The 26096-nt window shown below is 44.4% G+C and overlaps 1 protein-coding gene across 1 annotated transcript in view; it reads left to right on the top strand.

Moving 5' to 3' along the window:
- PPP2R5A (protein phosphatase 2 regulatory subunit B'alpha) overlaps window positions 1-23072 on the top strand; it is a 95899-nt gene extending 72827 nt beyond the window's left edge. Inside the window, exons 5-13 of the mRNA XM_088458324.1 lie at window positions 4857-4987; window positions 6098-6157; window positions 7989-8097; window positions 11512-11565; window positions 13480-13530; window positions 15828-15947; window positions 16197-16324; window positions 17169-17270; window positions 18408-23072. Of these exons, the coding sequence (XP_088314450.1) occupies window positions 4857-4987; window positions 6098-6157; window positions 7989-8097; window positions 11512-11565; window positions 13480-13530; window positions 15828-15947; window positions 16197-16324; window positions 17169-17270; window positions 18408-18528 (876 nt within the window). The 3' untranslated portion in view covers window positions 18529-23072. The remainder of the gene's footprint in view (window positions 1-4856; window positions 4988-6097; window positions 6158-7988; window positions 8098-11511; window positions 11566-13479; window positions 13531-15827; window positions 15948-16196; window positions 16325-17168; window positions 17271-18407) is intronic.
- Window positions 23073-26096: the final 3024 nt, after the last annotated feature.

Raw genomic sequence — 26096 nt, 5'->3', positions numbered from 1 at the left:
CAAAGAGCTGTCACGATCAGTGAAGCAAGCCATCATTAGGCTGAAAAATCAAAACAAACCCATCAGAGAGAGAGCAAAAACATTTAGGTGTGGCCAAATCAACTGTTTGGAACGCATCGGAGAGCTCAGCAACACCAAAAGACCCGGAAGACCACGGAAAACAACTGTGGTGGATGACAGAAGAATTATTTCCCTGGTGAAGAAAAACCCCTTCACAACAGTTGGCCAAATCAAGAACACTCTCCAGGAGGTAGGTGTATATGTGTCAAAGTCAACAATCAAGAGAAGACTTCACAAGAGTGAATATAGAGGGTTCACCACAAGATCTAAACCATTGGTGAGCCTCAAAAACAGGAAGACCAGCTTAGAGTTTGCCAAACCACATCTAAAAAAGCCATTACAGTTCTGGAACAACATCCTATGGACAGATGAGACAAAGATCAACTTGTACCAGAGTGATGGGAAGAGAAGAGTATGGAGAAGGAAAGGAACTGCTCATGATCCAAAACATACAACCTCATCAGTGAAGCATGGTGGTGGTAGTGTTATGGCGCGGGCATGTATGGCTGCCAATGGAACTGGTTCCCTTGTATTTATTGATGATGTGACTGCTGACAAAAGCAGCAGAATGAATTCTGAAGTGTTTCGGGCAATATTATATGCTCATATTCAGTCAAATGCTTCAGAACTCATTGGACGGCGCTTCACAGTGCAGAAGCATACAGTCCCGAAGCATACTGCAAAAGAAACCAAAGAGTTTTTTTAAGGCTAAAAAGTGGAATGTTATGCAATGGCCAAGTCAATCCCCTGACCTGAATCCGATTGAGCATGCATTTCACTTGATGAAGACAAAACTGAAGGGAAAATGCCCCAAGAACAAGCAGGAACTGAAGACATTTGCAGTAGAGGCCTGGCAGAGCATCACCAGGGATGAAACCCAGCATCTGGTGATGTCTATGCGTTCCAGACTTCAGGCTGTAATTGCCTGCAAAGGATTTGCAACAAAGTATTAAAAAGTGAAAGTTAGATTTAGGATTGTTTAGTTTGTCCCTTTACTTTTGGCCCCTTAAAAAGTGGGAGGCACATATAGAAACCGTTGTAATTCCTACACCGTTCACCTGATTTGGATGTAATTACCCTCAAATTAAATCTGAAAGTCTGCAGTTAAAGCACATCTTGTTTGTTTCATTACAAAGCCATTGTGGTGGTGAATAGAGGCCAAAATTCTGTCAATGTCCCAATATTTCTGCACCTGACAATATATTGTCTCCAAAGTGAGACTTCCCCTCCGGGTGTCTGACCTCTTCTGCCCCCTGAAACCAATTTAATCACCAGTCCGTCACCATGCAAGTGCGGTCAGAGCTATTGCTGCATTCATGGTATAATCAGAGAGGGCTTCTTATTATACATGTTATCACATCACTAATACATAATGTATGATAACTCGGTGCTACACCCATGTACAGCATAAAGCCTCGGATGCACAACAGAGCACCTCCAATAATGAGTGGGAGGGTCTGTACTTTCCACGTCGTCAGTGTGGGCCCCCGTTAGCGATATTGAGGTTTTATGTGAAGGTAATTTGCGCAGAATTCCAGTTACATTGAATCACTATAATCTGTTGTGATTTGTCATTTCGGCCTCAGCGTGTTGCGTTCAGGCCTCTGACACTCTTTCTTCCAGATGTAACTAGATAAGGGGAGCATATGACCCCCTGATAGTTATGCAGTATCGTGTCTATAGCGCTCCTCCAGTAAAGTACATATAGAATTTATGGTTTCCTATCAGCGTTATAGATCACACACACTGGTAATAAGAGTTACACTACACGCGTGCCAAGTTTCATTACTGTCTGCGGTCGCAGCAAGGATTTGCCCACCGTGTGATTGACAGTCTGACACCATATGGGGGAGGTACGGCTCAAACGCAGACGTGTCGCGTTTTTGGGGTGGGTCTCAGATTGTGATCCTATAGGCAAATATATGGCTGCGGCTTCTCTGTTCCGACCTCCGTTTTGTGAGACCACAGGGTTACTCAGACCTTTGATAATCAACTGAACTGCGTCTATTGCTGCGCTTTAGCTTGGATTTGCGCAGTCGCTGGTGAGCACCTCGGGACAAATCTCGGAGGCTGTGACCTTTTTGCATATTTTCGCAGTCTCTCTGCGTACCGCACGTTGTTATATGGATATGTCGGCTTTTATGTAGGAACTTATAGGAGATGTCCACTTCTCAAATTTTGCATCTAAATTCAGATAAATAACTTGTACCATAAGGAGGCCATCCATGGTTATGGGCAGCGTAGTTGGCACAGCACTAAGATCTTGTGTTCACTGTGGAGTTTGCATGTTCTCTCCATATTTGTGTGGGTTACCTCTGGCTACTTTGGCTTCCTCCCCCAATCCAGAAACATACTGGGGCTGGGACTGATGTGAATTAGTGATAATATTGTCTCTGATACCAGTTTTGGTGGCATTTAGTATGTCACCGTGCCGTCTCAGTGGGGAGGGGGTGGCTGTCTCCAAGGGACTCACAATACAGCAATGAGACTTGTGTTGGGTAAACACTGTGTTACTAGAGGACTGCAAAGATATGGGAAACGCACACACAGCCTCGTATAGTGTGTGTGTACACATATAACACAAATCTGTGCTGCTCACTAGCATAGCCTAATGCCGGGCACACATTAAACAGCCTGGCAAACTTGCCGATGGTCAGGGTGATTACCCTTCGCTCCGAACCGTGCCTCATTGCCGGTACACATTACCGGATGTAATGAATGATACTTCGCTCCATCCTTCATTACACCGCACGGCCCTGTATACCATAGTTTGTGACGGGCTGTGCAGCACACAGCGTCGCTGGCAAACTGTGGGAGCAAGCAATCGCCGCTAGACCAGGGGTGACCATGCGATCGGGGGTGACCAGAAGCAGCCAATAAGTCAGACAGACTGTTATTGACTGCTGCACCCAGGGCCGGCGCAATGCGCTTAGCTGGCGCCGTGCCGGAGAGGCGCCACCGCTGCATACTTTATTTGCCGGGTACCCGCTGAGATTTTGTTACCAGCGGGCGCCTGGCAGCTTCTTCCATACAGCAGCATCATGACGTCTCTCCGATAGTGCATAGCAGGAGGAGCAGTAAGACGGCGGCATGCGCTGGAGCGGGCATTCAGGTAACTATATAGAGTTTGTGTGTTTTGGCCTTTTATGTGTAAGGGGCACTACTACAGGGGGCATAGCATAAGGGGCACTACTACAGGGGACATTGCCTAAGGGCCACTACTACAGGGGACATTGCCTAAAGGGCGCTACTACAGGGGACATTGCATAAGGGGCACTACTACAGGGGGCATGGCATAAGGGGCGCTACTACAGGGGACATTGCCTAAGGGCCACTACTACAGGGGACATTGCATAAGGGGCACTACTACAGGGGGCATGGCATAAGGGGCGCTACTACAGGGGACATTGCCTAAAGGGCGCTACTACAGGGGACATTGCCTAAAGGGCGCTACTACAGGGGGCATAGCATAAGGGGCACTACTACAGGGGACATAGCATAAGGGGCACTACTACAGGGGACATTGCATAAGGGGCACTACTACAGGGGGCATAGCATAAGGGGCACTACTACAGGGGGCATGGCATAAGGGGCACTACTACAGGGTACATAGCATAAGGGGCACTACTACAGGGGGCATAGCATAAGGGGCACTACTACAGGGGGCATGGCATAAGGGGCACTACTACAGGGGGCATGGCATAAGGGGCACTACTACAGGGGGCATGGCATAAGGGGCACTGTGTACAAGGGGCACTACTGTGTGTTGTCCCTTGTTGCTAGGTCATGCCCCCTTTTGCATGCCACGCCCCTTTTTTGGACTCGGAAGTTCACAAAAGGTTTTTAGCTTTAAAAGTAGATCACTGAGTCCAGAAAGTCTGGCCACCCCTGCATTAGACAATGTGTTTAATATATAATATTTATCTGTTGGATCGGATGATATATCATTTATTGTGTAACAAGCTTCAGTAAACATCCCTCCGGGTACATACCTCAGTGCAACATGTATTTGTATGTTGTAATTCTTATGAAGATTCATACTATGCAGAGTTTATTGTCACTTAGGTTGGTATGTGGGGTTGTTAGGAGACTGGCTTCTTACTCACTGTAATAACTGGAATATTAAACCTATAGAAGTTTTGTATTATCTTGTAGCAAATGATTTACAAGCAGATTGTAAAGAAGGCAAAGATATGTATTTGTGTAGGCACAGAAACCATTCTTTATTATTATAATGTTGAATTTCATAATAAAGTTCTGTTTTAACCATTTGTGACCAGCGGTATTGACTGCAAATTCATTATTTACGGACTTTACTATAATTAAGCCAGTTTTATAGTGGAATTTGGGAACGGTAATAGTTGTCATGCCGTTGGTTTTCCTCTGTGGATTTAACACCGCTAGTCACGGGCTTAGACTGGGAGCAATTGAATAGCGCCGGGCACTTAAACCAGGAGTTACATCCCCACGATGCTCTGAAATAGTTGCACTTAAAGTGCGTGCATTTGCTAGACTACCAATAATTTAACCCTTTACGGGTCTTTATAAATATACCGACTTGTGTTCTGGATTTTAAGGAATGTAAAGAATCCTCTTGCATTCGTTTTACAGGTTCAGGTTTACTGAACACAAATCTTGTTGTTAACTAGAAATATAATGATTTAGCTTTTAGACTGTTTCCCGCTGTACTGGACACCAAACATAGGCAGCGTTTCTGTGTAACACGAGGTTCTAGCTGTTTAGTAAAAGTGCTCAAACCAGAATTTCCCGAAATGACTGTGCTCCTCCTGTTCCAGCTCTTGGAGCTGTTTGACAGCGAAGATCCCCGGGAGAGAGACTTCCTGAAGACCGTACTACATCGAATTTATGGCAAGTTCCTTGGCCTAAGAGCATTCATCAGAAAACAAATTAACAACATTTTTCTCAGGTATTGGAATTCAGATTTGTAAGTACACACCACAAGCAGTTGCTATTTCCCACTAGTTGGCACAGTGGTTTGCCAGCCAATAGACTGTAATAGATGAAATGAGAGAGGGCCTGTTGAAACCGTACTATGTGAGTAGAGTGAAACTGTACATAGGCGCCAACTCGATCGCGCTGCCCAAAAACCGGGGCTGCGAGACGCTGAAACTAGGTCTTGTGGTGTAAGCGCAGTCCCCAAAATAGCCTTTTATAGAATAGCGCTCATGTTTTTCACAACAAACACTGCCATGGCCAGAAGAGGAATAAAATACATAATGTATATTAGGGTAATGAAATTAGTCTAACTCATTCCCTTTTACTGTATGGCTCCCTGCGCGGCCGTTTACCACAAATAAGGATATTCTGACACAATAAATACTGCTCTGACCCAATACTATACAGAATAAATGTGTGCGCAGAATGTACCTGGGTATTACGTGTGTCTAGGCAAACATACATCCGGGATTGGGAGAACGGTAGCAGTACAGACTGCGCTAGCTGAGTGATTTGTATGTGGCTACTAGTATAATAAATGGGCTCTTCCTCTAAAAGTAAACAGTATGGCGCATAGTGAAATTATATTAACCTCCACCTCCCTCGATTGCACTCTGTTATCCATTCGTCCGCCTGCTCCTCTATTCCCGCGGTGCCTGTCCTGTAATTAGCGTACAGAGGGGTTGGATAAAATACTGTAGATAAAACTCTTTTATGGCCTGTGTGTGTCCAGTGGAAACCTTTCTTTGTGTAGGCATGTCTGAGGCTGGCATAGATATAACCAAATCGTGTGGTGCATGGGGGCGACCGTTTCACAGCATACTGCCCGCAGGCAATAGGTAGCGATTGTTTTGGTTTCATATGTCTTTAAAAACGCCTTGTCGTAACGTTTTAATCTCATCTCAGTGTTACAGATAGCACAATGTGAGGCCGGCAGACACATGATGTACTAGTCCTGGTTATTAGTGTATCATGTCTGAACAAATTAAATTGGATTATGCTTTTTTTTTTTTTTTCCTTCTTAATAGTGATAAGTGCACTTTGCAAATACTTTTCGCTAACTAATCTCTTTCCTCAATAGGTTTATCTATGAAACAGAACATTTTAACGGGGTGGCGGAACTGCTGGAAATATTGGGCAGGTAATTTACTAGTAAAAGCCAACGTTGTGCCATGCTGCCGGCCTTTTATATGCACGCCATAGCTGACCCGCTAATGTGTTACTCCCCCATTGTGTGGCTGCCTCACTGTGTGTAAGGTATTATATTGTTATATTATACATTATAGAGCCGCTCCGCTGATCTCATTGGTACTTTGTTACAATCCCCATCTTCTGGCTGAGCAGAGGATTTATGAGGTTATCTTATTGCCAAGGTCCGTACTGGTCCATGGTCTTTACACACGTGGGACTGGCATGTAGGAATGAGGTCACCTTCTAATACTAGATACCGGGCAATGTTGTTTATAAGATATCGCCCAAAAAAATCAGGACCCCTACCCCTTTATAATCCAGTATCCTCGTGCAAGCGGCTGTCGTATTATATGTGCAGTACTTTTATTATTTGCTGTAAAGTACAATAATATGAGGATGGCTACAGGTCTTTTTTTTAAGGTATTTGCATTCCCCAGTGACCATGAAGTAATTAAAGGAACATGTCGTTATGTTACTATGGGGGAGATGTACCAAGCCTTGGAGAGTGATAGTAAGAATCTGACTGGTCAACTTCTCCACTGTCATTTCAAACACTGTGTTAGATAAGTGTCAGTTAGAAGCTGATTGGTTGCTTTCAGTAATGTCTTCAGTTAATCTCTCACCAAGGCTTGTTACATCTCCCCCTATGTATCGCTGCTAGCCATAAAGCTGACATAACTGCCACGGACAGTGCCTCTCCCTCCCACAGCGTTAAGGTAACCAGCTTCTATACAGCCTAACACTGCAAACGGCTGACGTGAAGTAGGCCGGTATTGGACTGTTGAGGTACCGTTCTCAGAAGGGTCATGGCGGGGAAGGACCAGAGGTTTCTAATTGATGGACTCTGATCTCCAGCTTATTCTCTTCCCCTACTGGGGGATCTGCTCTCACAATCCTGTAACCGCTCAGTGAGAAGAAGCCGCGCTGACCGTCCTGCAATACCTGCGGAGCGTTGTGGTTACAGAGGTTCCCGATTCTCATACTGTGCTGTATAATGCAGCAACACAAGTAGGGGTACCCCAGCCCCCGGGAAAGACCAAGGCCTGGGAGCTAATGACACAATGGTGACACGTAAATTGCCACAGGAGGATGTGCGGTGGGATTTATTTATACCTTCGGCTGCACTGTAGAAAGGAATGGCTTATAACGGACTGGGCCTATAACCAAAGAGGCGACTCTTCTGCCCTGAGACCATGAACAAGTAAACGCCCATTTAATGCTGGTGACCGATAATAACCTAGATTCATCCAATGTATAATCAGTTGGAAGTAACCCTTAAAATGACCGCTGCGGCCCAGCTACACAGTGAAACGCCTGGCGTAGCCACCTGGAGAATCACCGAGGAGCAGAACAATTGCGGGAAGAGGTCCTGGTCTCTGTCAGTGTTAAGCAAGGCTGTTGCTTATACAAGCGAAAGGCTCGTTGTTGTTATTTTGGCACAAGTGACTTCCCTTACGGACTCAGCCGGGAATGTCCAAAGACTTTGGCAGGCGACACATCTAGAAAGTCCAGACCGCGTGCGGTGCACCATCCCAGCAGAGGCCGGAGAAAAACAGGCGTGCGCTTCTGATGACGAGAAGGGGTTTTCCAGTTCTAAGGATGTCAAAAGTCATTTAGAGACCAGAGACGGATAAACGGCAAAAAGGACCCAGCGATTTATTGTTTTCTAGTGTTTTTGCTTTTTTATACTTCTAAGGGTTGTTGTAGAACGTGTTACATGCAATTTATTAGCAGACTTTTTGTTAATTGTACTAAAGCTTGTGCCTCTGTTTCCACCACAGTATCATCAATGGATTCGCGTTACCCTTAAAATCTGAACATAAACAATTCCTTATGAAAGTCCTGATTCCTATGCACACAGCCAAAGGCCTAGCTCTGTTTCACGCGCAGGTGAGTCTCGCACGTTCCGGCTGCCACGTGGGATACTAGTGAGATGCTTTTACTATGTCTTGTATCTGATGTCTACGAGGAAATAAACACTGACGTAATGGTCACCTAACTCTTAGGTCTTAACAGGACATATTCGTACAGTTAGTTTTGTTGCTGCTGGAGGGAAAAAGTGCCACAAAAGACCAAAATATACCGTTTTTATTTTATTGCCAGATTTGTTCCTGTGGTTGTTTTTTTTTGTTGGGGGTTGTTTTGTTTTTTTTAAACATTCTGTTTTGTATAAAAAACCCAATTTCTTGGTGTGAGTCAATAATAACAATAATTATCATTATTAGTATTTATTTATGATTGGCATGCCTATAATGAAATATTATTCTACAGTTCACTCTCCAGCTGTAGTGAGTCATTTGCATAATTGTAACCTGTATTACGGTGGTTCTCTCTCTCTCCTCTGTTCCTAAAATTCGCTAAGTATTCCTGACAGGGCTAATTTACTTTTTACTTTTCTTTTGTGTTCTGTGGACATAACCGGTACAGAAGTCGCACGTAAAATACAAGCGGACCATCACATTTGCATTGTTACATTGATTAAATTACTAACACACAGACACACATATTTATTATTAGGCTACAATGCATAACTGGTAACGTGTGGCCCATCTTCAGCAGCCTGACCAATACTCCTTGCTCGGGGGCATGGAGAGACACCTCTGCTGATTGCAGTGATGGAGGGCTGGGGGTTTACGGTTCCGTTGCCGTCCTGTCAGCGCAGCTAAGGGAACGCAGCAGGTGGCTGGTGACAATCCAGTAGTATGTGCAGGTACCAGCACAGGTTATGCAGATGTTTTAAATATAAGGTACAGATTGGTGGCACCGTCATTTTTCTACAAACCTACAGAATTACCAGTAAAATGTATGTCCTGGTCTTTGGGAAAAAAAACAGTATCTAAAAAAAAAATAAAAGGAATTTATTTATATGAGGTTGATGCAAGTTGGGTCCTGCAGTGGTTATTCACAACGCACCCGCACTGCGATTTTCATTTGCAATTCAATTCCATACACGCAGTGCTGTCCCTGAGGAAATTGGGGGGGTTTCGTGCGCAACCTACAATAATGTCAGGACACGGTGCAGAACCTCTGATACACCCCTCCCAATGTATAATCATGCACTTGGAGGGGTTTAGATAACATAATTTAGCCAATAAAGACAGTTTTCAGTTGACATTCTCTAAAAACCTCAATAATAGTTTAAATATTGTGGGACAGGTATGTGGAGGTGTAAATGTTGCAGGACAGGTATGTGGAGGTGTAAATGATGTGGGACAGGTATGTGGAGGTGTAAATGTTGCAGGACAGGTATGTGGAGGTGTAAATGATGTGGGACAGGTATGTGGAGGTGTAAATGTTGCAGGACAGTTATGTGGAGGTGTAAATGATGTGGGACAGGTATGTGGAGGTGTAAATGATGTGGGACAGGTATGGGGAGGTGTAAATGATGTGGGACAGGTATGGGGAGGTGTAAATGATGTGGGACAGGTATGGGGAGGTGTAAATGATGTGGGACAGGTATGGGGAGGTGTAAATGATGTGGGACAGGTATGGGGGAGGTGTAAATGATGTGGGACAGGTATGTAGAGGTGTAAATGATGCGGGACAGGTATGGGGAGGTGTAAATGATGTGGGACAGGTATGTGGGGTACATACATTTTTCTGTACCCCAAAATGCTGGAACCCTTTCATTTGATGAAAACACCTGGTTGCTATAATTTTTCTACCATTAATAAAATGTGCAAAAATCTGCCATTTGACAACTTGTAAGAACCCCCAGTACTTTCTTTACGGCCTCTAACAACCTCTAATATGGTCCTGCTATCTCAGTTATCATGAACAGCCTCCTATATGGTCCTGCTATTTCAGTTGTCACGAACATCATCCCGTATGGTCCTGCTATCTCAGTTGTCGCTAACGTCCTCCTGTATGGGCCTGCTATCTCATTTGTCACTATCGGCCTCCTGTATGGTCCTGCTATCTCAGTTGTCACGAACGTCCTCCTGTATGGTCCTGCTATCTCAGTTGTCACGAACGTCCTCCTGTATGGTCCTGCTATCTCAGTTGTCACTAACGTCCTCCTCTATGGTCCTACTATCTCAGTTGTCACTAACGTCCTCCTCTATGGTCCTGCTATCTCAGTTGTCACTAACGGCCTCCTGTATGGTCCTGCTATCTCAGTTGTCACTAACGGCCTCTTGTATGGTCCTGCTATCTCAGTTGTCACGAACGGCCTCCTCTATGGTCCTGCTATCTCAGTTGTCACGAACGACCTCCTCTATGATCCTATCTCAGTTGTCACTAACGTCCTCCTGTATGGTCCTGCTATCTCAGTTGTCACGAGTAGCCTTCTATATGGTCCTGCTATCTCAGTTGTCACGAGTAGCCTTCTATATGGTCCTGCTATCTCAGTTGTCACTAACGTCCTCCTGTATGATCCTGTTATCTCATTTGTCACTAACGTCCTCCTCTATGGTCCTGCTGTCACTTTTTTGGGGTCCAGGGTGGTTTCCCCACTTTTTCATGCACTCTTCCCAGGTCGCTTTTTGTATAAAAGTTGCACATCCTCGCAATGAGTACTGTAAATTGGTATTTCTAATTGAATGTCGCATTTTTCGGTTGCGTGCATTCACGTGATGTATGTTACATGTGTGATGTATGTAAGTTTCATGACTCACCTTCGCATACTCTCTCCTAATTAAAAAGATCCCATAGTATACACATTATCATGCTTGTCTCTGATATACAAAACATAACTTCCTAGATTAATGAAGGTTAGTCACATGGGAGCACTAAGGGGGCTGATTTAATAAAGCTTGGAGAGAGAGAAAATTGTGAGAGATAAAGTACCAGCCAATCAGCACCTAACTGTCATTTTTCAAACATGAGTTAGGAGCTGATTGGTTGGTTTATCTCACAATTTTCTCTTAGCTTTAATAAATCTCCCCCAAGTGATAATTTGCTCCTTTGGTAACAGCTTAAGGGGAGCTCCGCTTCCTTCACACATACACACTTAGATTCACCAATCCCTTCCATAGAAACATCCCCCCCCAATACTGTTGCCCCTCACAGGAGTGATCGAGCCCCTCAGGATGCCATGCTTTCCAAGCACTTCAATGTGACGCCACCCTAAATAGCTCAGTAATTGCATTAGTAGATGAATAACTGAGGTGCGCTAGTTTTCTCGTTACACATTAATGTTAATGATCTGTTATGTTTCAGTTACAGTACCTGTTCTCTTGTGACGGCTAAGTAAACAGTGTGTAGGAGAACTATTGTTTGGGCTTAATTGTGCGTCTTCTATATCGGATGATAAACCGGGACTCTGTGTACTTACACTAATAAAGACTTCTCTTGTGTCTGCAGCTGGCGTATTGCGTTGTCCAGTTTTTGGAGAAAGATACAACTCTCACAGAGCCAGTAAGTCATTCTCATTTCTCCTGTATGTACTTAGCTTTCATTCATTTATTGATTTAGCTGGTAATATAAATGAATGTGATCTTGATGCCTGTGAAGCCAGGCTGGAAGTACACTGCAGGGTCCTGCTGCTGCTGCAGTTCTGGACACGAGAGGCAATGCTGAAAGTCATTGGCGAGATCTATATTATTATTTTATTATAATTATTGTATGTACACGGCCAATGCATAACGGCTCTATAGCCGAGATCACAGCACAAGCTGGAATCTGATCCCCCATGGAGATAAATGTGTGGCGCGAATCGCCATCGCAGAGGAGATTTCACAACCAAAGCAACACGGAAAAGTCACGCGCAGGTAGAAAACGCAGCAAGCGCGCATCTTCCATTGTCTGTGTGGGCGGCGGTGGAGATTCACAATGGGAAGTAGCTGTGCTAATTATAGCTGGAACACGCGTATGTGGGTGTGCGGCGTGCATTTGTCTGCTCTCTAGTATGTATACGGCACACACTTATTTATAGGCAGCGTGGGAAGCCGTGGAGTACATGTGCCATTACTATAGTAGGCTGTGCTCAGTCATATGTAAAGAGGGATGAGTAACCTCTGACAGATCAGATATTGGCTGAGCTCAGTGGTTTAAACTTAGCCTCTGGCACAATTTTTGCTGTAGGAGATATAACCTGTATGTGTTGTATATTTCGGGACAAGACGCTTTTTCAAAATGAGTGAAGTTGTATTTTAGTTTAGTAGCCCTGTTAGTGATGCGCAGTCAGCGAAATCTGGTCCGGTCTTTTATTACAGATACAGGACTGATCACTCCACCCTTGGAGGGTCTTGCGCTTGGGTACACACTACACGATGTGTATACTCAGATACAGCAGGAGGGAGGCCGATCCCGGGATCGGCAGGATTCCAGGACTTTGGCCTAGGTATGGCCCGGTTTAAATCCCAGGATCGGAAGCCTCCCCGATCCCAACAATGGCCATAAATGTTTTTATTTTATTTTTTGTATAAATGCTGGGCAGCACTAAGCACCTCCAGCAGTGCGCTCTGAGGCTGCCCAGCTTCCCCTTCCCCCGGCTGTGCGCACTGCGCAACGTGAGGACAGAGGTCACACTGCGCAGCCCTGCGCTGGCTGTAGCATCTGACCACCCACCCCTCTACATGGTCATGCTATAGTTTCCACCATCGCCATCCGGTAAGTCACTGGGGGGGCTGGGCAGGGCCTTTTTTTTTTTTTTTTTTTTAAACCGGACCAATCCCGGGATTGAGTGTTTTTCAATCCTGGATCCCGGATTGAAAAAACTGCACGGGCTTGGCCTCCGTAGACAGCACGATACTGCACGCCATCTGTACACACTGCACAGGTTCGGCCTCCCTAGACAGCACGATACTGCACGCCATCCGTACACACTGCACGGGTTTGGCCTCCCTAGACAGCGCGATACTGCACGCCATCTGTACACACTGCACGACGGCGCGATTGTTAGTTCCATGCTGCATTTAGCAGCACGGCGTCGTTCTTCACATCGTCCCATCTGCTGTGATGTACAACACACGGCACGCACGGTCACACTATGCAATTTGCACAATATATCGTTCTGATGTGCCTCATAACGATATATATCGCGCAATGGATCGCGTAGTGTGTTCCAATCTTAACATTACTGATTCTGTTCCACTATCTTTTGAGTACAGATTTTATTTAATATATTGTCCTCGGTGGCTACTGTACATAACTATTGTGCAGTGTTAAATACGTGCTTAATCCTAAGAGGGGGAGGGGGGTTGGTGGCAGGGTAGAGTAAGAGCAATAAGTGGTAATGGTTAACCGAACCGAGGTAAATAATAAACTAAAAGGACTAATTTATTTTATTTATTTTTTTAAATCGCATTTTACCTTTTATTTTAATTGTAGGTCATCAGAGGATTGCTGAAGTTCTGGCCTAAAACCTGTAGTCAGAAAGAAGTATGTATCTGTTTCTACTGATGATAAGCAATGTACAGATTGTATTAGAAGTTTTTAAATATAACCTACTGTGCTATGAACTGAATATGGGTACTTTAAAAATATATGTTTTGTGACAAGGTGGTCATTCACTGGCACGATTTTACCTAGTCGGTACCCATTGGCGCACTAACGCTATTTTATTTCTTTTGGACTAATGTGAATATTAAGTGAATAATGTATAATGATAGAAATCCTGTTGCAGAGATTTCCCCAGCATCTGTAATGGTGTGATGTAGTCTGCATGCAGGGGTTGCCGATCACTGGAGAGCCAGTTATGTCTTCCCATATATACACTTGGGGTGTGCAATAAGTTTCCTGGTGCACATAAAGTATTATATTTACAAACAAAGTGAACATTACATTTTTTCTAAGTATTCACCAGAGTTGCCTATACAAAGTTGCATGCGCTCAAACCACTTGGTGAAGCAGCTGGACCAGTCCGAAGCGGGTAAGTCTTCTACATGCTGGATGAAGGTTTTCACTGCAGCTTCCGATGACTCAGAACGAGTCCCCGCGCATCTTGTGCTTGATTTGTGTGGAACACAAAGAAGTTGCACGAGGCCAGGTCTGGACTATATGGCGGATGACTAAGTTCCTGGATGCGTTCATGGTCCAGAAAAGCCACCGCTTGTGGGCAGGCACATTGTTTTGATGGAGAAGGGCACCACGCTCGAGATTTCTTGAACGGCACCTGGAAATGGCTGCCATGACTTGCGGCAGGCATTGATTGGCGTACCAGTCCCCCCCACTGTCTGCTTGGCCATGCTGCACTCACGTCGGAACTTCTGTGGTGGCGCACCTCCAACTGGAGTCCACTGAGCTGTTTGGTTTCGGGGTCGAAACTGAGGATCCTGGATTCAACACCACTGATGGTTGCTCAAACTCTGTCTGAGAGATCGTCACCAAACCTGGCCATATGTTGAAGCTCCAAGTCACCCGAGCCGCCTCCTGCTCTGCTCCCGAGTCAGCTGATGGGGCACCCAGCATGCAGAGACCTTGCTCAGGCCAAGCTTTTTGTGGAGTATTGAGCAGATGGCTCGCATTGAGATGCCTATCCCCTTCTCTAACTGACCCACCGTCACCCTGGCGTCCACCTCAACTATGGCCGACACAGGTCGGACACAGCGCTCCTAATCTTCCAGGGACCGTCTTACGCGCCGAAGTTCTGCAAACTACTCAGTGTTATTGGGACGGTGCTTTCTCTCGAAAAGCAGCTCGCAGCCAGTCAACTGTCCTGCTGTCGCAGACCACTCTTGTAGTAGAAGATAATGGCTCTCCAGTCGCCTCTGTTCAGCTCCATAAGGAGTTTGTGAAGGAAGTGAACACACTGACGGCTTCGGTGTGCAGTGCTGCTTATGTACGGCTCTGTGCTCTGACATGTCACAAGAACGTTAGTCAGAGATTACAATTCACAACCAGACAGTCTGATTGTGTCTACTCTACCTGTGCCCTGCACACCCAGAAACTTACTGCACACCCCTTGTGTATAATATCCCCAACAGGGGCGCACTGTAACACAGACATGGCACTGCGCAACAGGGGCGCACTGTAACAGACATGGCACAGCGCAACAGGGGCGCACTGTAACAGACATGGCACAGCGCAACAGGGGCACACTGTAACACAGACATGGCACTGCGCAACAGGGGCGCACTGTAACACAGACATGGCACTGCGCAAAGGGGAAATATACCTTCCGAAATCTTGTACACAGCCTGTCCTGATCTATATGTATCGGGGATATTCAACATGCGGCCCTCCTGTCACTGTGGTACTGCACGTCCCAGCATTCCCTGCCACAGTTTTGCTATTAGGGCACGCTAAAACTGGCTGTGCATGCTGAGATGTGTAGTTCCGCAGCAGCTGGAGAGCCGCACGTTGAATGCCCCTGATGTAGATATGAAGACAGAAAGGAGAACTGTTACCTTTATATTTTATTAACTTAATATTATGAGAGGATAAAATATAACCCTTGAACTATTCCTCCTATTGTTCCAAATAGAACAGTCTGCACACGATTATTGGCCACACCTGATAGGCTCAGGCAGTTGGGTTACGCCTAATAGGTGATTTTGGGAAGCCGCAGAGACAAGTACACGGATGAGATACATATTACTCTGTAACGTCTGTTAATCGTGTGGACAATGTCATTGTATCCAGCATTGCTGTCTTCTGTGCTCTTGTGTGAGATGTTGCTTGTAGTGTGCGATGATCCCTTTTCCATTGTGTTACTTTTATGTTCTGTTTTGCCACAGGTGATGTTTTTAGGTGAAATAGAAGAGATCTTGGATGTAATTGAGCCAACTCAGTTCAAAAAGATTCAGGAACACTTGTTTAAGCAGATATCAAAGTGCGTGTCCAGCTCTCACTTTCAGGTGGGTGGAGTGAGTGATTACGCTGTACAGTTTGCATTAGTGAGTGATTACGCTGTACAGTTTGCAATGTGTTATGTCCTACCTGACTAGTATTGAATAACCGCTAGCGACTGACACTACATCGATGGACTTGTACAACACCGTCCAGGATTACAGTCGTGTCTTCCACACATGTGGGTAATGTTACAGTATAGTGATCGGTGTACACCATTAGACCACGCTGATGTTTGTCATTACACTCTTGTGCAGGTGGCTGAGAGGGCCCTGTATTTCTGGAACAACGAGTATATTCTCAGTCTGATTGAGGAAAACATTGACAAAATCCTACCAATCATGTTCGCTAGTTTGTACAAAATCTCCAAAGAACACTGGAACCCGTGAGTACCCCTTGTGTTCCTCTTGCCACCGTACGGTCATGCTCATCTGTGCTTACGGTTCCCCAGTCAGTTTTGCTTCTAGACTCGTTGGTACTGGGTTCTTACTACTGGTTTGGTTTTGTGTTGCCCTAAGATGACATGTTTGGGCTTTTGTTGTTCTAAATCCTGTGAACATAGATATTTGTTATGTAAAGAAGCAATGCCATGCAAAAACATGATTTTTTTTTTTTTTTTAAGTTTAATATAATAATCCAACTAGCAGGCTTATAAGAAGAATCTTTGTATTTATCATTTTTTCTTGGTTTGTGTCGTCAGGCTGCTGTTAGTGATTTAAAATTCTGCACAGTTTCATGAATTATGATGGCCATAGTCACATGGTATAGTGAGCAGAGAGTCTTTGAAATACCTCTCTGAGCTCTGTGTACAGTAAAATGAGACCTCTTCACGTGACATTGATGCTGAGAGCTGTGTGACTGGCAGCCATACTGTCCCTCCCACCAGTGAGGTTTTGGAAAACAAAAACCAGAACATATAATGATTTCTAGGAGGGCAGCTCAGAAATCTGACTGTAATACATAAATGCTTTACAGACCCTTCTCTTGCCATTTGGAGAAAGGACCAATCCTATGTGGGGTTGTTGCTAAATATCCATACACATAAATAGTATTACTCCGATCTTTTATGAAACTGAGTTTCTGGAGCCATGTTATATACAATGTCACTGCAGGAGGTTACTGATAGTGATGCATTTTGCAGTATGAGGGTTGGCTCAGTGGTCTGTCCCATACAGCATAGGGTGTTACTCCAGTCTCTTATTTCTATGTGTGCCTTCCTCTTTCTTTAGGACGATTGTAGCCCTGGTGTACAACGTGTTGAAAACATTAATGGAAATGAATGGGAAACTGTTTGATGAACTTACCAGCTCATACAAAGCAGAACGGCAAAGGTATATAAAGAATAACCTATACAGATGTGAGGGTTAATACCTTATCGGGCAGATGTGGCGCAGGGCGACCGCGTTCTCATTTGCCGAGCCTCACAATGATCCGCACCTGTGTGTTGTGCCTGCGACCTGTCCTACCCCGACCTCTTTCCGCAAAGGTAGGGCGTGTGCCCTCTTCGGTACATGCAAGTGAAACATAACGCTTTGGGACCCTAACCCCCCCCCCCCCCAGGTATTTCAACGCCTGTCTTAAGTCCCTTGTCGGGATTTCCTTGTCAGTATTGAGACCAGGGGCATCGCGGACGCCGGTCTCATAACTACATCCCGCGGCATGTTGCTGAGGCAGCTATTTTGTGGCAAACCGATTTTTTTTATGTGATCAGGGTGCAAAGAGGGGGAAAGCGGGTAGTGATTATCCAGGCCTGGGTTTGCAGGGAGGCTTATATTCCTTTTCCACTGCTGCTAAAATCCAGGTTATTGCAGTGTCAGCGCTGGTCGCAGCTCAGTGGAAAAGGCTCCTAGGAATAAATCCCGGGTCGACTGTCCCAACATTCCATCCCGGGTCTTGAGCAGGGTTTTACATGGGTCAGTGAAAACCGGTATCCCGGGTCCCATTTACAGCATGGGGAGACCCTCATTTCCCAGCGCTTGGAGATGATGTAAACTGTAAACATCCCTGGTCCAGGCGGCGGTGTAAATGGGGTTCAAGCTTGAAACCCGTGTTCAGTGTCCTGGACTGGATCCGGGATTTTGGTGGAAAAGCGGTATTAGCAACTCTCCTGTGTCAAGGTCACGGACCCTACTGTGCTGTGTCCCTGCAACATATATAACAGACGAGCGAGCATAGCCATGCCCACCCCACTTCACCCGGACCCACCAGGAGTCTCGGCGGCCCTGAATTTGATAGCTGTAAGGCAGTGTTTCCCAAATCCAGTCCTCGGGGCACCGTGACAGCGCATGTTTTCCAGGTCTCCTTGCTAGTGCACAGGCGTTTTAATTATTTCACTTGTGATTCTGGAAAACATGCACTGTTAGGGTTACCTGAGCACAGGATTGGGGGAAACGCTGCTCTAAGCGAGTACTGTATAGACCGTACAGTGGTAATGACTCCAATATGTACATTTGTGTCCCCCCCGTCAGAGAGAAGAAAAAGGAGCTGGAGCGTGAGGAACTATGGCGGAAGCTGGATGACCTTCAGCTGAGGAAGGCCTTGGTGGAGAACAGCGCTTTCAGTGTACAGAAAAATACAAGTGCCAAATAAACCACATGACGACAACGCTCATAGGCTTACTTTTCTATATTTTTATTTTATTTCCCCCCCCCCCCCCCCCCCCCAAAAAAAAAATGTAAAGTAAATACCACAGGTTCTCCATGAAGATTTAAGGACAGTTTTTTGGAGGGCGCACATCCCTGTCTTGGCTGTGAGGAGGGCCAGTAATACATTGCAGGGCGACACGTTGCTGACCTCTCCGACAGCAGGCGTTAGTGCATTGCCGCGGCGCCTCCTGTGCTCTGCAAAGCGATCACTAAGGAGAGATGACTTTTGTAATATGCGTGAGGTAATTCTGGGGGTGGGGAGAATTTATGACTTGAATTCTTTAATATTTTTTTTTTATTATTATTATTATTGTGTTGCACATAGGTGTATTAGTCTGCTATGTACATTGTTTTTCTGCGTTTTACATGTGTTTATCTCTTGGCGGTTTTCTCTTTTGGAGGCTATTAATGCGCACCATTTACCAACTCTCCGTGAAGGCAGCCATTTTACTACCAAAACTGAATATTCATGAGAATGCAGCCTTTTCCAGTCTATGTACTCTAGTGGCGACACTGGAGCGTCAGTGACATCACTACCTTGCCAGTGAATTGACAGACTCCATATCTGTTCATTCCACAAAATGGCTGCTTCCACTTTTACGTGGGTGACAGGGTCCACTGTAAAGAAAGCGTGGCCCTTGGCGCTGCGGTTTCTGCCGTAAATTAAAAGAAAGGTACTTTTTGTCTCCCCACCCTATACATCCTTGTGAACTTAGAGTCTGCTCCATCCACAGTGATGGGGTTTTAGTTCTGTGTCCCCCAGCAGGAGCCTACGTCCCAATCTCCTTTCAGCAGATACTAAGCTTGCAGCCTGCCTGTGGGAATAGAGGCTGTGAGAACACGGACAGGGCGCACCCTTGCCATTCATTTACATCGTAGTGGTCACCTATGCAAATCATTCCAGTGAGTATTAGACAACGTGCAGTGACTGGCAGGGAAGTATTAGTCACGTCTGTGTCCGTGTTCGTGTTGTGCACTCTCCCCTGGTAGTCCCGTAATGAGATTAGATTACTAGGACTTATTCGTGTCCCAGAGACCAGCTGTGCAGACATTTGTCCCTTTATCAGCCCAGTTTAATGATCTTTTCTCTCCTCCTGATTTTTATTTTTTATTGTTTTGCGGGGGGGGGGGGTGGGTGTGGGGGTGATTTTGTCAGTGGATTCCAGGTTTCAGCCATAGTGTATGTAACTAGAGATCATTTATTTTGTCCTTTAAGCTGCACCAGTTACGTTTACGCAGTGCGAGGTGTGTAACCAGTTCTGTCCGTTCAGTCCTAGGTGAGAGCAGGGTTAGGGGGAAAGCCCACCCTTTGGAATCTATAATTGTTCAGAATAAATTTCCAAAGGGCGTGTGTGTACTGGCTCAATAGATTATGGACCTACAAAGTATTACTTTTTATTTTTGAGCTGAAAAAATGAGAGCGATTATGATCTGTATATATACATATAATATACAGTTCAGATCAAGTCTCTATGACTATCAGAGCAACTTACCTAGTTTGCAGCGTAGGTCAGGGTCAGTATGACTGGATCATTGGATTGCTGTAAGAACAGGTTTTCTGCTTATAAAGAAGATAAAATAATTCATGGAATGTAAAAAAGTCAATACATCAGCAGTAACAAATGAATTTGTAGTTAAGGTCTGTACACTTGAATAGTGTAATATAATAAGCCCTCTGAGAGCCGCGTTCGTTCACAAATGAGTTTTGCGGCTTTCTCCGCTCACTTCTCAGTGGGAGTCTCCTGGTTTCTTTCTGCAGGTAATTACACTGATCACAGTTCCGCAAAAGTAGGGTCTGGCGGGGCAGAGTGCTTCACTAACAACTATGAAAATACTGTCCGTCGGCTCTGTAAATAAGAAAGACCTTGCGCTGTGAACACACAAGGAAATTCCGTCATAAATCCACAATGGAACACGTGTAAACATTACTGCATTGCAAACATCCCTGGTGAAGCCCTCACATCACAGGCGAAACGCGTAGGTTTGCTGAACAGTAACCACTTCAGGGTGCAAAGGATCTCCTGATCGGTTTTATTACTGTAACAGTTTAGTTATCTGTAGCAGGAAGCGGAGGGCACCCACTGAGCAGTGGTGGAGGAAACCATTAGAATCTGTTTTAGTGGGAGCTAAACCACAGAAGCATGTTAATTGGAGGAATTCTGTTCACTAAAGCGCACTGAGGAATATCAAATGATAATGCTCTATTTAATTGGACCATTTGGTCTCTTGAGTAGAAGATTCAATGCTTGTGAACGGTATTTAGAAATTCAATTTGGGACTGAGCTAAATCATTGATTATTCCTGTTTGTTATGACTACTGTGCTGGCTGTGTTGCATTTATCTGAATGATAGAAATATAATTGAATCTTCTATCCATCCAATGGTGTAGATATTCTGATCCTTACCTAAAACTGACCTATGGTACAAACTAAGTAACTGCATCTGATTTGTCCCAGTACTTTGATCTGATGACTACTGAACTGTACGTTCTACGCAAATATACAGATGATTATTATTTAGGTAAATTATACAGCGCAATAAGAAAGCTGACAATATTTTCTGCATCTCTGGGTTCTGATCTATTAATTGCGCCTTATGCAATAATTGTGAACAGTGGAGGACATTTTTGTGGTCTGAATGGGAGTACCAGAGATTGCAGCCTATCCATTTATCAGGGAGTAGGTTCATCCCGCAAACAGGTATTATAATGGGAGGTATTAAGTGGTCTCTATATGTTTTACAACCAGTGTGCTGTTATTTTATTAAGGGTCCACAATTACTCCCACTCGCCTCATAGAGTTGTCACCCTCGTCATCTTTTCCAGCTCCTGTCTGTAGGGTCTATGTAGAACAGGGCTATGCAACATGCAACCCGCCAGCTGCTGTGGAACTTCACATCCTGGGAATGCCCTAATAATACAATGTGGCAGGGCATGCTGGGATTTGTTCCACAGCAGCTGGAGAGGGCCGTATATTGAATACTCCTGATCTAGAACGTGGCCTGCAAATGGGCTTCCATTTCCCAGATTGCTGCGTGGGCCTCAGTGGGGACGATACTTACAGGGAATCATTCCGTATAAGCGAGAACTGAAGGGTGGTGGCGGCTGCATTGCTTCATCAGGTCTTAATGTGTTACGTAGACTCCCCATTCATATAGGCCCGTGCGTATGGTTACATCCCATACGGAATATATGGCCTTTGTTGTCTGCTGTGTCTGCATGCCAAGAGCAAATGGGACGTGTTCAGTAACTTGGTGCAGAGAGCAGTGCTACGAGGTAACGTGTGGGAAACAGGCTATATGACGCCTAGCACTGTCAGACTAATGATGGCTGAAATCTGATTGGTTGTCTCAGATTACAGCACGTTCACGGTTACGTTATCCAAGCCCTGTTGAGGCCTAAAGTACATGCAAGTGCTATCATTCCATAATCTGAATGTGAGCAACACAACGGTCTTTATGTGCAAGAGCTGTGCGCCAGCAAGCCGTTACTACCGACGTGGCCGTGCCGATAACACTCTGACCCTTCTTTAGTTACCCTGTAAGAGGAAGGCGACTTGCGGAACTAACAGTCCCAGCATACCCCATCAGCCATGGTTTGCAGGGTACAACCTGAGCCACATGTAGCCTTTGCCTACTGTAATGTACGGATACACACACTGCAGTATTCATTAGTCACATTCTTGTCATTGTGACCCATCCGTACGTCACTCTGTACAACGCGTTTCTCCCCCTCCTCGCCCTACAGAAACCTGCAATAATATCTTAACCGGAATCAGGGAGATTATTTTCAGGGAACTCCTACTTCTTAGTCTGTCTAACGTTGGAAGGCTTACACTGTGTAGGAGAAGGTTTCGCCATATTAACTATAAAAATATTTGTATTACATTTTTAAAACTTATTTTTTTTCCCAATTTTTTTTTTTTTTTTCGTTACTTTTAGCAGATAAAAATATATTTATGCCATTTTTTTTTTTAAAGAGCTCTAAAGAACCAGAAATGAAGGATTCCATCCACTTTCCCAGGTTTTTGTCTCTTGATGACTATTTTCATACTAGATTGATGTATTCAAGTCAGAAATACAGTATATATATTTTTTTTAAATTTCATGTAACATTTCCTTAAATAAAAAAAGAAAAAGCAGAATTTATATTAGATAAGCTTTAGGATACTGCAGAGTCTATTATTGTACTGAGTAAAATATGAGATAAAGGCAGCAGATACGTTTGTATTATACGCTGATGAGAAATTGTGATAGCGGGAAATTGGAATGTGAATATATGACGTGTTCTGTGAAATTACTGTCTCTCCTCCATCTTGTAGGATTTAGCTGTAAATGCCTCATTTTATGTCATAGAAATGCAGGTATTTCCTGAATATAAAGCTGAACGCATTCAATCTCGTCTCTACCCGATGGATGATGTCTCTAGAAGCACCATTCCAATCATTTGCAGTCATGTGAAACTGTTTTGTAATTAAAGGCAGTCACGGGGGCTGGGAGGGAGGGGTGGGGGGGGGCAGCATTTAATAAACTCTTTATGTTTGTATATTCCAGCGTGTTCCTGTTTTGTGTGTATGACTCATTACCTGGCAGATTACCCATTATCGCTTACTCTGTGCCACCTGTAGGAGAGACACGAGGCTCCTATGCCGTTACACACCAAATCTATCTGGGCAGGTAAATGGGCCTGAAAATCCACTGCTCTTGCATAACAAAGACATCTGTGTTTCAGCTCTAATTACGGCGAGTCTGCCCTAAGGCGCAATCAAGTTTGATTATGTTTTTTTTTTCTTCTCTGTAAACTTAATACTGAATTTCCACCTGCTGCTAGATCCGGCCAGCGGTGCTTACAGGCTATAGAACGCTGTGTTATCATGGACCCGTTACACCGTGACACACGGGCGCCTTGTGCAGCTGGAATGTTCCAGGGATGAGCAATGGCGATGACCATAAACCAAAACAGCAGCCACACTGACCCTGCTCCTCGGCTAAAGGGCTCGGGGACAAGATGGCTCTTCAATTGGACCACCACCTACTGACAAATGGGGTGAGAGCCACTTGGGTCAAGTGATCAGATCACATTGGGCAGTGCAGTCTACGTGTGCCCACAGACTGACGGAATGCATGTCCTCTGCAGATCAGGTTTACGTACACGAACAGCCGATAACTTTCCGCCAACTTAGGAGCCACACCGATGTCCTCAGTGGGGCTTGGTCAGATTTATAGAATGACCTGGGAAAGAGGGTTCATAGATAAGGAGAATGGTGGCATCTAATGGCAGATCGACCAGATTAATAAGTCTCATCCTTTTTTATTTTTTTTTGTTATGTAACGCATGTCCACGGAAAAAATGCGAAGAGAGTTGTCATCTCCAAGGAATTCCATTACATTTAACAGTCGTGTTCTGCACGCTGCGTGATGTTATGCGGTTATCACATCCCCCCAGGGGACTTCGGTGGTGCTTCTATTGAGCAGTCTAAGTTAAGCAATGTACCCCTTAAGGTTTACTGCAGATAAACCACTTGCTGTTTACTATATCTATAAAGTATTAATGCAACTGTTTTATACAGTAACTATAAATGCTCATAATTCGATCACACTACTTACTGTGACCTTAGGGGATACAGACCAGCGAGGCGCCTGCATTACGTTAGGAAGGAGAGCCAGCTATGACGGCTCTCCCTACAGATCAGCGCTTTGGCATGCAGTTATTAATATCATGCCTCGGGGAATTAAACCTCTGCATTTATATACCACACTATTCTTGGCACCTTTCTTCTGTGTTTAATATTTCTGTACATAGCGCCGTAAGGTTTCAAACATGGATCACTTACCAACGCGAGATATTAGGAACATAGTTTAGCTATTTGTCAGTACAAACAAACTGATTAATTGAGGCAATATTAATATACAAATAGGTAAATGAATGTGTATTAATTGGGAGTAACCTAAGCCTAACCCGGATAATCATGGTTCTGTGCTTTATAAGCTCATTCTCCTAAATAAATTGGAGTTTCTGAAACTGGTTCCAGTCAATAGTACTACATTAAAAAGTCGACAATGTCTAGATAGACACCAAATGGTAGATAGTCAAAATGTCGACATGGATGAAGAAAGACAGGTACAAATGTGCGCACTCAACGAAGCGTTAGGCTCTAGGAGGGACTGTTAGTCTTAGGCGGCGGCAGCAGGAGGGTTAGGGTGAGGATTACGGTTAGGAAACAAAAAAACTATGTGTGGTATATCTAGACATTAGTCTATCTTTTTCATGTATACCAAACCCTTCTGAAACAAAGATGGAATCTGAGAACATATTTAAATGCATCTGACCAATTTCTTCTAGTGACTTTTGATTCCTACCTATCTATACACTCTAAAATGTCACAATTTAGCGTAATAAGTCGCACAAGAAATAATTGCTCTCCAGACTTTGATTGTGTTTCCAAAGCACCAAAGATATTGTGTTTCATCAAAAAGCAGATCGTTACACGACTTGATCTAAAATACAATTGGCGCAAAAGATTATACATAAACAGGGTACAGTGAATACATTACGCAGGCGCTCTGGATCCAGATTTCCGGCATCAAAGGTGAAGCCTCTGTCAACAGAAAGAATATGATGACTGATTAGCAGGTTCAGGGAGCTTGCATATAAACCCTTGCAGAGATAGGCAATACAATAGAACAAGTTGGCATAATCCCATTGGTTCTTCTTCCTGGTTCTCCTGTTACGATGCAGTTCATAGGTCTCATAGTCCAGCCTCCAACAGCTCTTTGTGTCCATTTTCCCGCTGAATAACAAGTCTAACCTGGCTGCATTACAGAGTACATTTTAATGCCTATCTCTCTATTATCCATAATTCCCAGACACATGTTGCAATTTCCTCACTGATGGAACCGGAAGTCTGCAAATACACAGTGGTTTAGAATAGCACCAAACACTGTCTGTTTATCATGTACTAAACCTGAGATCTTAAATACGGTCGCTTTATTACATTATAATGAATAAACATTGAATATTAACCTTAATGCTAGGGAACGTTTATGTAAGTGTGCAATGTGTAAGAATTTTGCATAGTTTCGCTAATATGTGTGGTGTGTTTGTGTTTTGTGCTGTGATATATTTATATGTTTTATTTAATGTGTGTTTGCATGTAAGTCTATGAGACTGTTATACATGTAAGTCTATGTGTGTGTGTGTTATGCAATTCAGTGTATTTATGATGGATTTAATATATTATCCCTTCCTAACATATTTTAAAACTACAGTGCAAGGTGTTACAAGCAGTGAGGTTCACTTTCAAGCAGGGTGGAGACCCCCAGCTGACTGCCATTGCCACTTCGTCTGATATCTAATTCAAAAGTTTCCCTCTGCCTATTTAGAATACACTTATCAGTACTTCTTAAGCAAACCTCCGACCATTGTTCCTAACTTCTCATTCAGACAAGTTCAATTGTGCATATCGGTGTCTGGGTTATATTTCAATTGCCACAGCCACACTTGTCTGTATGCGG

This window comes from Taudactylus pleione, unplaced genomic scaffold (genome assembly GCF_031769625.1).
Source record: "Taudactylus pleione unplaced genomic scaffold, aTauple2 ptg000825l, whole genome shotgun sequence".
NCBI lineage: Eukaryota > Metazoa > Chordata > Amphibia > Anura > Myobatrachidae > Taudactylus > Taudactylus pleione.
Note: the sequence above shows the minus strand (reverse complement) of the source record. Positions and strands in the feature narration are given on the sequence as shown.